Raw genomic sequence first — 15,742 nt, 5'->3', positions numbered from 1 at the left:
CTGATTAAGGAAGCCATTTATTGAGTTGTCTTTGACCTCTATTAGTTTGTTTGATAAGAAAAGAGAGGGTGAAGTGCTGAAACCATCCCATTTTGTCTCACCTCAGATCAAAATGTGATTTTGTCAGCATTAAAAAAAAATCTACAACCCGAGTGCAATCCAATGAGGAGGTCCTGCAAAAATAGTAATTTCTGTGGCGTTTAAACATGAAAAGGCCATTAGTCTGCAGAAAAAACTGCATTAAAACTGATGAGAAAGCAGAGAATCAACACCTATGATAAGGATGTGGTATTACGTTTTGTCTTACGAATGAACCTTGTCTGCCTGCAATAGAAACATGCAAAGGCATCACTTTTTTAATGTGATTTGTTTTGCATGTGTGGCTTGTTTGAATTGAGTTGAACTAGCTGTGATATTGTTATTGAAATATTATTTTCACATATTGAAACTGATATTCTACATTATTTTACACCATGTTAGCAGATATCGTAAGAATTTCTAGGGCCCATCTACACGTAACGTGTTATATGATATGAGCCCAGCAAACAGCACAATTTAAATTGGAGGTCAAACCGCCCGCACTGCAACCCAAACTACACAGAGTCCTTACACAGGTTAGAACTTATTCCTGAAACCTGATGACTTTTTAATGCACCAGTGTTATAGAGATTCCCCATTATCTATCTCTCAGCCATCACACATACTAGCGGTTTCACTCAACTGTATCAAGACATATTTTAAAGTGACATTTCATTCCAGAAGTAATAGGGAAAAAGCATTCATTTTGTAGTGTGCAGTCATCCTCTGAGTATAGTGATGAGCAACGTGGGCCGAATTTGGCATTTAGTTTGCACTTCAAAAAAAAAAAAAGGGTGGTCCTGAAGACAGTGATAAATATCACTTCTGAGTGATATCTCTATTTTTGTATAGGGGTGAGTGTAGGTGCCAACAACCCACCCATAGTTAAGGTCCGTTCACAGCAAGCATGATAATTATAAGTCCACACCACAATGATAACAAAACTATATAGTTACGATATCGTTCAGAGTGATTTTTTTCAGCTTACATACGATTATCGCGTGCATTATCATGTGTTGGAGTGGACGCTAAGACAGTTATCGTTATAGTTATCATTTATGTGAACAAGCTTTTACAGACCAAATACTAAAAGAGAGACAGTGATTTTGATTTTGTCTGATTGAACACATTGATTGCCAAACAGTGGTTGGTCTGGTATCTGACTGTCTTGTGTCTCCAGTAAAGTAACTCAAATTGTGCTGTTGTTATTCTGTAAAGAAAATTAAAATGCCTTTGCGGATGCTAATAAAGTAAAAGTAAAGCCAGATGAAACTTCTACCACGAGAGCTCTTTCAGTGAATTTGTAAATGTGTAAATTAAATATCAATTGTGTGTGTAGATTGTTTCAACTCACTGTGATAGTGGATTTTCCAGCATATTTTCCATATTTCAGCAACAGAGGTTTCATCATCTTTTTTTGGGCCACTATCTATGGAACAGATTAAAAGGTTTTTAAGTTACCATGAAATCAAAATTGACAATTATTGTTTTTAACGGAATATTGCAGTATTTATTATAAATGATTTATCCATCCACATCAATATTTTTTTTAATTCATGTTCCCTCGTAATGTATAATCAATATAACTTCCCCTCCCTCTTGCAGCGACGTCTCTTCTCTGATGACGTGTTTACTGACACAAGGGCGGGGCAACCTGTCACTCACATGAGATCGACCAATAGCAAACCACAACCATCAAATCAATTAAAAATAACTCTTTTGGAGTTAAAAACTACAGTCAGGATTTACTAGATGTACTGTAAAAAAAGAAAAGAAAAGAAAAACAATGAAAGAAAAAGTGATGAAAAGGCGTAGAGTCATTTTTGCAGTTGACCATATTGCATATGCAGTTGTAGGCAAAACATTTAACAGCCAAAAAAAAGACATGGCTGCGATTGTTGTGGCAGCACCGAGAACATGGTAGAATGTTCTCCACTCGTGATCATTTATTTGGAATTTAGACTTTGGATATCAGACTTTATCTGAACATATCGTTTGCCACGTTATTTTTAATTTGTGCTGATCTTGGTAAATTACGTTATGGAAATTAGTTGGCGGCTTGTACTTTGATTTGCAGATTGCCAGTAGATCACCTGCAGAACTTCCCAACTCCCAATGGTGCTTTTAATGGGATTGTGGTCTCACGTTAATTTTCCCTGTTTGGTAAATCTGGCCCTTGGTGTATTTTAGCAATATGAAATAAGAAAAGTGACATCACCTGTCCAAGCGTGCATTCCACGCCACCCAGGAAGTCGTCATCGCGCGTTCCAATACTGTGGGTTCCGTGGATGTCGTAAACTTCAAAGCGCAGTTTCTGTACTTCCTCAAAGTAGTAGTCCAGCATTAAGACTTTAGCAAAGACCGGATTCAGGTTACTCTTGATCACCTCAGTACGGTCCAGCTGAAAGACAGAACAACAGATCAGTCAACAGGAGCTGAAAACTGTGTCACTGGAAGCATCTGGCTTCTCCACATTATCAAGAGTCAGATCACAGGTTGTGCTGTTTATTGGTCTGTTTGTGCGCTGTCCCTGGATGAAGTCAAAGAAGCGACGGCAGTGGGGATGAAGGCCTCGTGAGTCTGATTGTTGAGAGCTTCCACACATGCAGCTGTGATGATCATGGCCTTGCTCTCGTACAAAACGCATTTGTTCTCGTTTCTCATTCATCAGCTGTCTCTCTCCTCACCTCCCCCTGCTTTGCTATTGTTCTCTGGTGCATGTCAAAAACAAACAGAGCAAATACAATCATTTTTGAATTAAAACCTCACTGAGGCAATTAGCTGTAGGAGTTAATGCATCATTCTCCGAGACATTAAGGACATTAAGGAAATGTTATGTTTAGAGATGCAATCTGAAAATAACAGTATAGGCATTGAATGAGACAAGCATTTGGGCTTTACTTTCCAATATACCAACGCAAAGGCTGAACGAAGAAAGAATGGAAGTTCTACTCAAATGGAAATTTTGGGTCTCACTTTATTTCAATGGTCCCTTTAACACATTCTGTTGACTATAAGTAACGTTGCACCTACATGTCTACTAATACTAACTCTCATTAGAGTGTTAGTAGAGCATTAGTAGACTAGTAGGGTTAGGGTTAGATTAAGTTGACAATGTAGTTGCAAAGATACTTACAGTCACTGTTGGGAAATCATCAAAATAAAGAGTTAGCCGATATTTAGCAAAGTCTACTAATACTCAACTGAGAGTCAGTTGACATTTAGTTGCAAATTTACTTATAGTCAAGTTCAAATAAACAATCCACCAAATTACTTGAGACCCTGCATAGAAGTGCTGATGTTTATCACTGTTTTTGACACTTTTTATGTGGTTTTACTAATCCCATTTAGTGTAAATGTATCCCAAAATAAGTCACTGTTTTTGAGCCAGAAAACTATTGCTCTGTTTGCAAAAAAGGAAGCTATGGGATTTTTCCTCCTTAGACAGCATCAAAGTAGTTTCTATTCTTGTTAGTAGCTTAGTGCAGCTAAAAAAGGAAGATCTGTTAATGAATCTGTGGGAAATTATACCAAACACTGCTAGACCGACTGTCATTCTCTGGTGTATTTTTATAAAGGTCATTTGTTACTGTCACACAAATGTGGAAAATAACCATTTAAAATCAGCATGTGAGGTAATCAATCACACTCCCAGTAAATCAGATTAACAGTGTCAAACCTCTAATGTGTCTGCATAGCATGTATCAAGCAGGGAATGACCCTCCTCCATCAGCCCATGTTTGACAGAGTCTTTCTCAGCGATTACATACAGCCTCACATATAAAATATTCAGCCCTTCAATCTACTATGCATGTGCCCTTGAACTAAGGCGTACGTACTTTCACATAGCGCAAGTGGTAGTTAATCAAACTAAAGGAGCTGGTATGGGACGAATCTTTAAAAAAAATTATGTCCAGGTCATAATTCATCCAAAATCAAAAGGAAATAAGAATTCAGCATAAAGAAAAGGACCATTAATATATCATCCATTGTGATTTTGTTTTCATGATAATTAATTTCCCCATCAAATTATCATACTATAATGAGATACTATAAAGTAGTATTTTGTACAGAAAATTAGTTTCACATACTCCCTTTAACTTATGCTCATTTAAATTTAAAAAAATGTCAAAATGCAAAAACAAAACAAAAAATGTAATGGCCTACATTAATTTCAATGTTTTTTTTTTAATAGAGTTTCTTTATAGTCCAAAAAACTCTCGATTGGATTACTGCAATACTGTGCTGGCCGAATGGTTTCTGAATCCCTATATAGGCTAAAGCTAGTTCATACCGCTGCAACTAGAGTCTCTGCTATCGCTTCGAACACTCAACTGTCTCCCGCGGCTCCTCCAATCACAGGAAAGCAGACCTCTTATCAATTCCAAGTACATCTGCTGCTGGAAAACCATTTTGCTACAGAACTCCCTAGTTATGGAACGACCACCGACAACATGCAGAAATCAGACACATTCCCTATACTGAAAACCCTGGCTGGGTCAACGCACGTACTGAGCCAAAACTGGATCGTGTGTCTGTCATGTGGAGTCTGAAATTAAATTATGATATTGTTAACCTTCCAATTAACTTGTTTTCTCAAGTTATGAGGCGAGGCGAGGCGACAGGCTGTGTCCCTTTGAGTGGATTTCTCATTAGAGCTTTTATAACTTACCACTGTTTGCTCACTGCGAGTTTAGACTTATCGCCGTATTAAGATTGTTAAAAGCTTTGAATAAAAAAATAGGTGCCAAACTTCTGTTTAGTTCAGCAGAACAAATCTTCAAATACAGAGAGTTGAGAAACCAAGAGGATCTTGTCAACATGAAGAACATCATAGTGAGTTATACTACTGTAAAGGAGCTGTTAAATGAGCCGGTGTTTGTCTCTTTACCCCTTCAGGTGGCTGCTTTATAATGTGTTAGCAGTATAAGAGAAGCAGTGACAGAAAGGAAGTGATGTACAGTCTAAGAGTTTTGTAGAGAGATTACACAGCAGGTTCTTGAGGGTCTCAGTGCAACAGAATATTATGCTAAATTTACACATACTATGCAACGTTCACCTTGAGAGAGAGTAAGTGAAAGAGAGCGCAAAGAGAGATATGAGTAGGCTTAGCTCCCACTCAATTTTAGCTCTTGATTTGCATAACAATGGCACTTCCCATTGATAGGTGCTGCATGAGCAGATAGTGGAACACCTAATGGCTCAAGAGCACCAGAGAAGCACTCAGTACAACATTGACGCAAAAATCCACATGGTCAGGATCCGTTACGAAGTTACAATATAGCTCCATACGAATATGCTAACCCAGGCTCATTGGAAAAATTGCAATATTTCTGCATGATGATATTACGTTGCTTCCTGCACGTTTCATGACACTTTCGATGAGAAATGTCTAGAGAGTGACACCAAATGTATGTTTGAGTTTTAACCAAAACTGATCTGGTAATGTTTTATTACTGTTGTCCCAGACAGCAACATAGTGTCGGCCCAGATCCGGGCCACATCTGGTACATGTGGATTCCACGCATACCAGATCTGGGCCGTCACTATGTTGTTGTCTGGGATACTTATAATTGCAGTTCGAAAGTGATATGTCCAGTGAGTGGCGCTAAAAGGTTAATTCTCATTCAGTTTAAAATTATGTACCACACACTTAACCTAACTGATAGTGTTAAAATCAAACGTGAGATCAAAACGCGTTTGTTCAAGCAACTATGCCGTCTTAGCTTGCTTCTACAAGACTTCGAGCTCTTTTATCATGACTCGTGTTTCATGGGACTCGTACCCAAGCGCTCCACATCACAAATGCAGTGTGGATTCCACATGTACCAGATGTGGCCCGGACCTGGGCCGACACTATGTTGCTGTCTGGTAAACCGCATGAAAATCATTATCAATAGAGGATTTGCCCCTGTAATCATAATTTTTGTAAAAAAGGAAAAAAAGATGTTTGCGTTTTACTGTCTCTATTGTTAATTTCAGCTGGAAACTACAGAGAATTGTATGTATAGTTTTGCATTTTTTTACACTTGGTGGCAACACTGGCTTTGTTCCACAGTCGAAGAAGCAGCGGAAGAGAGAGAACTACAAGAAACTACTGAAGATCGTGACGTGGAGCGCTCGGTGGAGTCCTGTGAAACACTAGTCACAATAAAAGAGCTCAAAGACTTGTAGAAGCAAGCTAAAATGGCAGGGTTGCTTAAGCAAATGTATTTTATATCAAGTTTGCTTTTGTTAATACTATCGGTTATGTTTAGGGAAGCATTTAGTGGTACATTATTTTCAAACGCAATAAAGCATAAACCTTTAAGAGCCACTCAATGGACATTTCGTTTCCAAACTGCCGTGATATGCGCAACAACCAGTGTGATAAAACGTTGCCAGATTCACATTCGTCTGTTTCCGATAAAACTGAACCCGCTTTTAGGGACACACACTGGACATTTCACTTTGAAAGTGTAGAGAAATGTGCAAGAAGCAACATAATATTTTGCAGAAATGTTGCCACAGGCATGTTTTTCCAGTAAGCCTGGGTTTACCAGCTTTGTTTGCTTGAAAACAGAATGACTATGATGGTCCACCAGCACTGCCAGTTCTCACCAGAATAAACCAGCCTCGAGCAACATGGAATCGCTGCTGGATAATGCCTGATTTTTCAGCAGGGTACCCAGCAAACACCCAGAATACCTTAGCAGCCATAGAAATATATATACATAGATGCCTCATTATTGGCTGTTTCTACGCTGTAAAAATATATATATATATCAATAAGTTATCATAACATATGTTTTTGCATTGCTTCAACTAATCAAAATAAGTTAAGCAATTTTCTACTTTTTTTAAGTTATACAAGATTCAAACATTTTTAAGTCAGTTTAATGCATTTAAATTGAAATTACTTGATCAAGTTGATTGTGATTAAGAATTTAAGGCAGCAACTTATTTTGGGCCGCTATACAAATATTAACACTTATTTGTGTATCATATCGTACAAGGTTTAAAAAACTTAAATAGACGTTGTTCTAAACTCTGCTTTTAACCCTGGGTAAAGGAACATTTCACACTTATTTAGAAGCGGGGTTAGCACCGCTTTTTACCCGGGATTAGGAAGCCCTGCTTCTGAGCAGAACTTGTACAGTGTGAAACGATGCAGTGTTGGAATGTTACAGCTATATACCTTTAGCAACCGATAATCGCAAACTCAAATTTGCGTGCTTTTGAAAGTCTCGGAAACACTGCACATTGTATATAAACTGTAAATTCAGCGTTTGAGAGCAAAAATGTCAAAGGCTGACAAAAAAACATGACAATTTGAGTGAAAAAGACAGTTTCATTCTTTTCCTTTATAGTCCGAAATGTCTATTCAGTATAAACTCGATAGTACAGCCGGCAATACGAGGATGCGCAATGCTAGGGCTTTTATGTAAACAGGTCGAGGGCTGCGATCCAGTCAGTGACACTCACACTGCAAATAAGAATTTTAACCTAGGGTTTAGGAACGACCAGTGTGAAACGTCATCTTATGAATACCCAGGTTAATTGTTAACTATTAATTATGAGCAGTGTGAAACGTGAAGCAAGATTATCCAGGATTCCATTTTTTCCAGCGCTTAGAATGACCCAGGGTTCACTTTTCTCGAATGTGAAAAGCCTTATTGATTTTAACAGTGAGTGCTCACAGCATCTGGAATGTTGCCTGTTCCAAGATGGCGGACGCATTGCAGTGTCTGGATTGGTCGAATGTGGCATCTACATACACATATCAATGCTAGCAGCTGCCAAGAATACACAGGCAGTTACATAGCAACACTCTAACAACAGCTTAGAATGTCTTCGCAACCGCACAGAGTTTTGCATAGGAATTTTCAGGCAGAATTTCTGAAAATCTATTTTTGTTGTACACTGGAGAATTTCTTGACTCAATTTTGAACTCAAGTTTTTCTGCAGTGCAGTGCATAAACACATACTGAATTCATATTTTGTGCCCCAAGTAACGTTTTAAAAGCAGTGTATTTTAAAATCCAGTTTTAACATCAGTCTTTTTCTGTGAAGGGATTGCATTTGGAAGATAACAAAAACTGATTCAGAGCAGTCAGCAGGCAGAGATTTGGTAAGCTTTTTACAAACAACTTGACATTTCAACAAAACGGCCTAATGTGTTCATCGAGCTATGATTTAAATGGATACGTTTAGCAAAACAGGACAATGGTGAACATATCTGTTGCTTCGATCATTCAATTGTACAGCAGCAACAATTGTGATGTTGTGACAATTCATACGCTCATTGCTTGCATGAGAACATTAAAGCCTAATGTTTTACTTATCATATTCTGGGCATTCTGATAATATGATCATGGATCAATGTAACGTGTTCCACTTATTTGAGAAGTAATGGGATGTAATGGGAATAACATGGGAATATGCATAGGATGGGATTGAGATAGTGGAATATGTGAAGCTGGGTCTCCTGTAAGCAAAATGAGACTATATTGACACATCCTAGACATGCATGCCAAGATCCCTGAAATCGTCTGGCAGACATTCAAGACAGAAAATGTAGACTAATGATGATGGCAGGAAAACAGCATTGCATGTATGTTTTGCGCTGACTTTGGCAAAATGCCTGTGTCTAATATTAGGTTTTTCTGCTCCTGTGAAAAGCAATCTGGAATGTGTAAAAGCTAATGTCAGGGAAAAGATCAAAATCATTAATTACATTAATACTGCCGCTCTTTGACCGAAGTGTAAAAACATGCAAATGATATTCACAGTGAATCTATATTTTCTCTATGCGTAGAATATTGATGGCACACCTCTAATACGGCAGTCTGTAAATATTCTGATAGCATTCTGGAAAGCGGTCATTAGTCTGAGAGACTTGTATTGAATATTGAACAAATATGGATCTTCTATGCTCACAGACGATTGCATTAAAAAAATTGGATTCTCTAAAACCAAAGCTCAATATTTCACTATTGGGATTGTTCCCCCAAAATGAAAATTCATAATTACTCACTTTCTCACATTTTATTTCGATAATCCACTTTAGACATTTTACTGACTATTGCAATATGTCAAATAACTCTAATTAATTTGCAACTAACATGTCAACTAACTCTCATTAGAGTATTAGTAGAGTTAGAGCTAGTAGAATAAGTTGACATCCACTTGCAAAGTTACTTATAGTCAGAAAGTTTGTTGGAGGAGCATCAAAATAATGTGTTTGCAGATATTAAGGAGACAGTTTACTGATACTCTACTGACAGCTAGTTGACATGTAGGTGCAAAGTTACTTATAGCTAGTAGAATGTCTAAAAAGTACAAAACAATACAGTAAGTCGATTGTGGCTACTGTCCACAGTGTTTCGGACCCCACTGACTTTGACTGTATGGGGAAAAAAACAGCTAAAATAAAGATCTTTTATGTGTTCGACAGAACAAAGAAAGTCATACAGGTTTGGAACAACATGACAGTGAGTAAAAGATGACAGTGTTTTCATTTTTTGGGTGAACTATCCCTTTAAGAGGCTGTTCATCCAGTGACTCACCAGCACTATAATCAACCACTACAAACACTTCACAACCAAAGCTAATGTTCACAATAACGCATCTAAAACCATCACAACTTGCTGCTGCAGTCAGACTTAATCATTGGCACACATTGTGAAGATAATGCATTTATTGATATGATTGTCTTATCCACACTGACGAAAAGGCATTTTTTCCCCCTTGCAACACGGCTCATCTTTGTGTATTTTCAAGATGTTCAACTCATGTTGACTGTCAAAAACATCTTGGAAAACGAAGCCAGTGATGATTCATACAATGTCCACAACAACATCTCAAAGACTTTTTCGTTTTCATTTTCCTGTTTTATATGTCCCTGCTTTAAAAGGAATCGTTTGAAATGCAAGCTGAAGCAGGATGGCATGTCTCACTTTGTTCCCTGTGATGTTGGACGTGACAGTTGTTGGAATAATGGCGCCAGGATTAAGATTTCATCCTTCAGCCTGACACATTGCTGTAGACACTTTCGCAGCTTTGCCGAGCTGTCTTCAGAACCACTGCTGTGGCTCCAGATAATTTTTTTCCCCACACAGTGACTGCTTTGATATGGAAAAAAAACACCAGAGTGGTCTCTCTCATTGCTTCAAGCGCCCTTTCCTGCTGTGCAACAATTCCCTGCCTAGATTCATTCCAAAAAGTGTCCACTCCCCCCACTCGCATGCACTTTGAACAGCCCAGTCAACCTTCACAATCAAGCCCTACTATCAGAATGTCAACTGAAGGCATTATGCGAAATGATACCCATCCAACACTTCTTAACCCAAAGCCTTCAAATGTAACACTTTTGTTTGGTTTTCGCCTGTTTTAAATTTGAATCATTAAAGAGTAGAAAGAGTCAATGGCTACACACTACAAGTGTACAATTTAAAAATACAATACAAATGTATTTACTTCATACTATCATGCTGATATTTGGGAAAACAGCCTTCTTGCTCATGTATTACTGCTTAACTAGCCTCTATCATATGATATAAATATAAGACAAAAACTTATACAGTGGCATTTTTATTTTGTCACCATATTTTGAGTTTTGGAGCATTTTTTTATTCATTTTGGTGGCCTTTTTGCCCCATTCATTTCAAACCCTACTGGCCAGGCCAATTAATCGGTCAATATTGGTCATTTGCAAAGTATTGACCTTGTCAATAAATAGCGCTCATCGCCCGTTTTCCAATATTTTTGTGAAGCGTGAGTGTTTTCTTTAAAACAAATTGGATTCTAATCCAGCAATTTTGATTACATGTTATTTCCTATCATTAAATGGTTATTTTAACCAAAACAATTTTATTTTTTATCTTATTTACTCATCCACATCTTGTTCCAAACATGACTTCCTTTCATACAATTTCAAAAATTATTTCATTTTTGAACACTGCCGTTTATGTTTGGCTTATTTTTGCCACTTTGGCCATGCATTTAAGGCCTGACTAGTCTGTAACTCATAAGTGAGGGCAAAAGGATGTTATCAAATGGGTCGCTGTGGTTTTGCCAAGTAAGACACGTTCCTGAATTAACATCTTTTGATAATCCTGGAACAACATTCTTGTCTAAAAACATATCCCTACCCATAAACCTAACCCTACCCATAACTTATCCCTAAAATCTGAGGGAAATGAGAGTTGCTCATGGAGTTACCATTGCTGTAAGCCTAAATTCTGTAAACATATTCCTCGAATCTGATTGGTTGATTAGAATGTTGCTCCAGGACAAACAAGGATGTTCATCCAGGAACATGTTTTACTTGGTGAAAAAAACACTACTGCGACTGCGTGAATGTGATTTCAACAAGTACAACATGTCGCCTGGATTAACATTTGTTGATCCTGGAACAACATTCCAATCAACCAATTATATTTGAGGAACAAGTTTACAGTTTTTCAAGTTTAAGCTTACAATAAGGTATAGATGCTTCGACATCAGTGTTATTCACTATCATTTACCCCTGATTTTAGGGGAAAGTTATGGGTAGGGTTAGGTTTAGGGGTATTAGGGTTAGGACTAAATGTTCAGATGGGAATGTTGATCCAGGATCAACAAAATATGTTGATTCAATAACATGACTTACTTTAACCACTGAGACTGATAGCCTATGTCACAATTAAGTTTCATTGAATCTTTTTTTCCCCTTTCATGGCTGTATTTTTGTTTTACAGAAGAAAGAAAGTCATACAGGAATTACATGAGGGTGAGTAAACAATAACATTTTCATTTTGGGTGAATCTGCTCTCTAGATATCGGCTCACGGCCATTAAAAAAATAACAATAATAATTAGTTGACCAGTATTTATAACTAAACTACATTACAACAAAACCAATATTGTAAAATAAATATTCCAATAGTGCAAAGACCTAATCAAGCCCCAATAAAGAGGAAAAAAGGAAAACTCACTTCAGTCCATTGACCTTGGTTCTGTACCATGAGCATGACGCAGGGGTCAGACTTATTGAGCGTGTCCCGGTCCAACAGGGACTTGCAGCAAACACGCAGCTCCACCTTGGAAACACAAGCAACAGGACCTCCTATGCCTGCCACTGGGGACGTGGCTTCCTGCGAGTCACTCATCCTGACAGAAAGTTGAGTGCGGAGGGAGAGTGGGAGATGGGAGATGGCACTGTCAATCGGGCGATCTTTAAAAGCCTCAGTTTGACTGAAGCAGGACTCTCCCATTCAGGGAGTCTACCTTTTAATGTGACCTTGTGTTGTTTCTTCGTAAAGCAAAAGATGTGAAATGTCTTTAAAAAAGTATCTGTCAGTTCGACTTAGAGCTCTTTACGGAGAGACATCTCTATATCTGATTCGCTTTAGAGGAGAACGGGCTGCTGGGAATGGTTCAGATATAAAGGGATCAAATGGGGTGTTGTAAATCAGAGATGTCCATTAGTATTACAACAGGAAATCCCAGATGAGATCTTCAGTTAACAGCCTCTTCACAACAGACTCCTAAGCAAGAAAAAAGCATGTGAGGAAAAGAAATGTCAGGATGTACATTCTAATGATTTACTTTTAACATCCAGTGAATGGACAAAAGCACTGAAACCAGAATATCGACTTACACTGAATATAGGGAATACAAGGTAAATAAGTGAAAATCTAAATTGAACAAAAAAGTGAGAACTGTAAGCAAAGCGAAAGAGTAACCCCTGAACTGACGCATGATGCATTGAGGAACACGAAAGCGCAGAGGATAGTGCAATACAAAACACCAGACACGAATTAGAAGTCTATAACAAGACATTTTAAAGAGAAATGTCAGAGGATTTGGTTTCACTTTATTTTGATGGTTCCTTTAACACATACTGTTGACAATAAATAACATTGCACCTACATATCTACTAACTGTCATTAGAGTGTTAGTAGAGTATTAATAGACTGGTAGGGTTAGGGTTAGAATAAGTTGACATAGTTGCAAAGTTAGATTTTGATATAAGAGAAGATGAGCTTGAGTTTGTTGCCCAGCTCTATTTGTTTAAACCACGAGAGGCGTCATCGAGTCCTACATCGTGTCAATGGTTACTCTTTTGGCGTAAGTCGACTTGCGTAGACCGTCTGCATGCAGTTATTTTAGTTTTTAAAGTTTTAAATATAGTTATTTTTCTTACACAAACGCATTGCAGTGTGAAGTACGTTTATGATGGCTGGGTGCACTTTTTTGGGATTCAAAATGTTGTCCTCCATTCACTGCCATCTTAAAGCTTGGAAGAGCCCGGATATTTTATATATATATCTTATTGTATTCCTCTGAAAGAAGAAAGTCATAGGATGGCTTGAGGGTGAGTAAATCATGGGGTCATTTTCATTTTTGGGAGAACTAACCCTTTAAAACCACTACTGCAACTGGGTGAATAACATGCCCCTGGATCAACAATCCAATGAACAAATTAGATTTAAGGGATAGGTTTACAGTTTATGTCAAGTTTAGGCTTTCAGTCAGGGTTAGGTGCGTCTACTTCAGTGTTATTCACATAATTTCCCCCTGATTTTAGGGATAGGTTATGGATAGGGAATGGTTCAGGGGTATAGGGAATACCATTGCCATACATATGAATGCGTTTTTGCATTCCTCTGTGGTGCTTTCTATTTTTTTTTCCCGTAAACATAAGCTAGATTCTTTTGCATCATCTTGCGCCTGACGTGCGTTCTAAACGCGACGCTCAAGTAAACAAACAACAACGAAAAAACCCGCGTCTCGAGACCTTGCGTGGTTTTCTGAAATTCCACTGCCGATTTGTGCCAAAACGCGTTACGTGTGGATGGTTTCCAGACCGGGCGAATGCGATTTCTCCATGCCAGGATCTTTTAAGGCGCTCTGACTAACTTGTCATGTAACTTTGTAATAAACTTCAGGAAAACTATGCAATTGTAAGACCCCCTTCAACCTTTTGTTTTGACTTTCTTTACGGTGTTCAAGCCAATTCCTGCACCCTATAATTCGTACCCTGCGGTCATATTTCGCATTACCAATATCATTAATGGTGTGTTTATGCATTATAGCTACTAAACCTTTAAATTATCAAATTAACAAAAGAGACTAGGTAAATATATCAGGCAGCAAAGTGCTCCAGTACCCTAGTGTGCGCGTGGTTCAGCACCACCGATCATGGACAGCTCCTCTCGCATCTATATCACTTCACTGCAAGAACCAATCGAGCCCTTTCACCACGGTTAGAAATCTTTCTTTCAAACATTATTAAGAACCACAAGTTAAACGACACATGAAACGAGATGATCTTCATGAAGGCTAACTGTCTTTTGTACTGTACATTATTTTAGCACGCAACAAGAAAACCAAACTTTTCCCGTTCAACGCGAATAATCCAGTTTAAATGGCGTGATTAAAATGGAGTAACCTACTATGAAGTGAGTGTTAATAGATCACACTTTAGTCCAACTTCTCTCGCGCGCGCGTCGGCAACGCAACGTTCCACAATCCACTTTATATCCTTTACTACTTGTCAAACTCGCATGAATGTATGTGTCGATTTATTAATGCAGTTTATTACCTATTTATTGTACTAGCTCCCTTATCTTTCCGCAAAGACTTGAAATCATTAGCAAGTTAATTCTCACATGGTAAACACCCTAATCGTTTGTCCCTACTCATCATTGATATCGCATGGAAAAACATAATAATACACAATACATAACACAATATAATAATTATAATAATAATACATATGACAATAAATAAGAGAGCTGTGTTCTTACCTGCTGTTGCTGCTGCTTCTCACAGTGTGTGTGTGTGTGTATGTGAGACACATGCCCACCGCGCGCTAGTTCATGTTACGTTGAAGAGCCACATTGGAGTGAATTAAACAGCTTTTTTTATCCGACACCCTCAGCAGGAGAAATGACGTCAGTTTTGACAAGAATCGACTTACCAAGCTTGAATGAATGTGCAGAAATCTTGTCTAAATGGGTTATGCCATTTGGTGATTTTTTTGTTTTGTTTTGTTTGTTTATTAACATTTCTATACAATTCGCAGTCACACTTCATATTAGGTGTCATTACTATTTACTTGCATACAAAAATAATTGTTAGTTACAATGTATACTTAGCCTATTGTGCTCATGTTGTATAGCAAAACACTTGTGCTGCTATTGAGGTGGGATACGGGTTAGGTTAGGGACAGGTTTGGGTAGGTTTAAGGGGTTAAGGTGTAGGAGAAGGGACAACTGTAATTGTTTGGCTACAGCTCTAATTACATGTAGGTCTTTTTTAGGCCTACAATGTAAAAACATGTTGCCTTTATGTGCATTGTATCAAATGGTTAATTTAAATACACAGTAGTCAAAGACACTTTAAATAAAGTGGGACATTTTAATAAATAGCATGTGCCACTTTTGAGTAAAATTTCTGTTTATAAACTTAGGGATACCTAATGAAAACCCCTGATAGGGTTGGTGGTAACAGAGTTGGCACTGCTATAAACAAAACCTATATTAACAATACCATACAAAATCATGGAATTGACATTTAAGATACTTCCTTACTCAAATACAGAGGAAACTTCTAGTTTCATACACTTCCTGAAAGGAATGATCATGTCATTTTGACAGAATTTGACATTTTCTGACATTTTTATTTTTAATATGCGA

The 15,742-nt window shown here is 37.8% G+C and overlaps 1 protein-coding gene across 2 annotated transcripts in view; it reads right to left on the bottom strand.

Annotated features, from left to right (window-relative positions):
* The window catches only part of cpne7 (copine VII), a 72,145-nt gene extending 57,193 nt beyond the window's left edge, over window positions 1-14,952 (bottom strand). The window contains exons 1-4 of one of the 2 annotated variants that reach the window (XM_077201824.1): window positions 14,862-14,952; window positions 12,035-12,586; window positions 2,297-2,479; window positions 1,433-1,507 (exon numbers count right to left, since the gene is read on the bottom strand). In XM_077201824.1, the coding sequence (XP_077057939.1) occupies window positions 1,433-1,507; window positions 2,297-2,479; window positions 12,035-12,313 (537 nt within the window). In that variant the 5' untranslated portion in view covers window positions 12,314-12,586; window positions 14,862-14,952. Of the gene's footprint in view, window positions 1-1,432; window positions 1,508-2,296; window positions 2,480-12,034; window positions 12,587-14,851 lie in introns of both variants that reach the window. The other variant, XM_077201822.1, reaches the window with a different exon arrangement.
* Between the last annotated feature and the right edge of the window lie 790 nt (window positions 14,953-15,742).

The sequence above is a fragment of the Siphateles boraxobius genome, unplaced genomic scaffold (genome assembly GCF_051911475.1).
Source record: "Siphateles boraxobius isolate OS27281-9 unplaced genomic scaffold, OSU_SipBor_1 48, whole genome shotgun sequence".
NCBI classification, from domain to species: Eukaryota; Metazoa; Chordata; class Actinopteri; order Cypriniformes; family Leuciscidae; genus Siphateles; species Siphateles boraxobius.
Note: the sequence above shows the minus strand (reverse complement) of the source record. Positions and strands in the feature narration are given on the sequence as shown.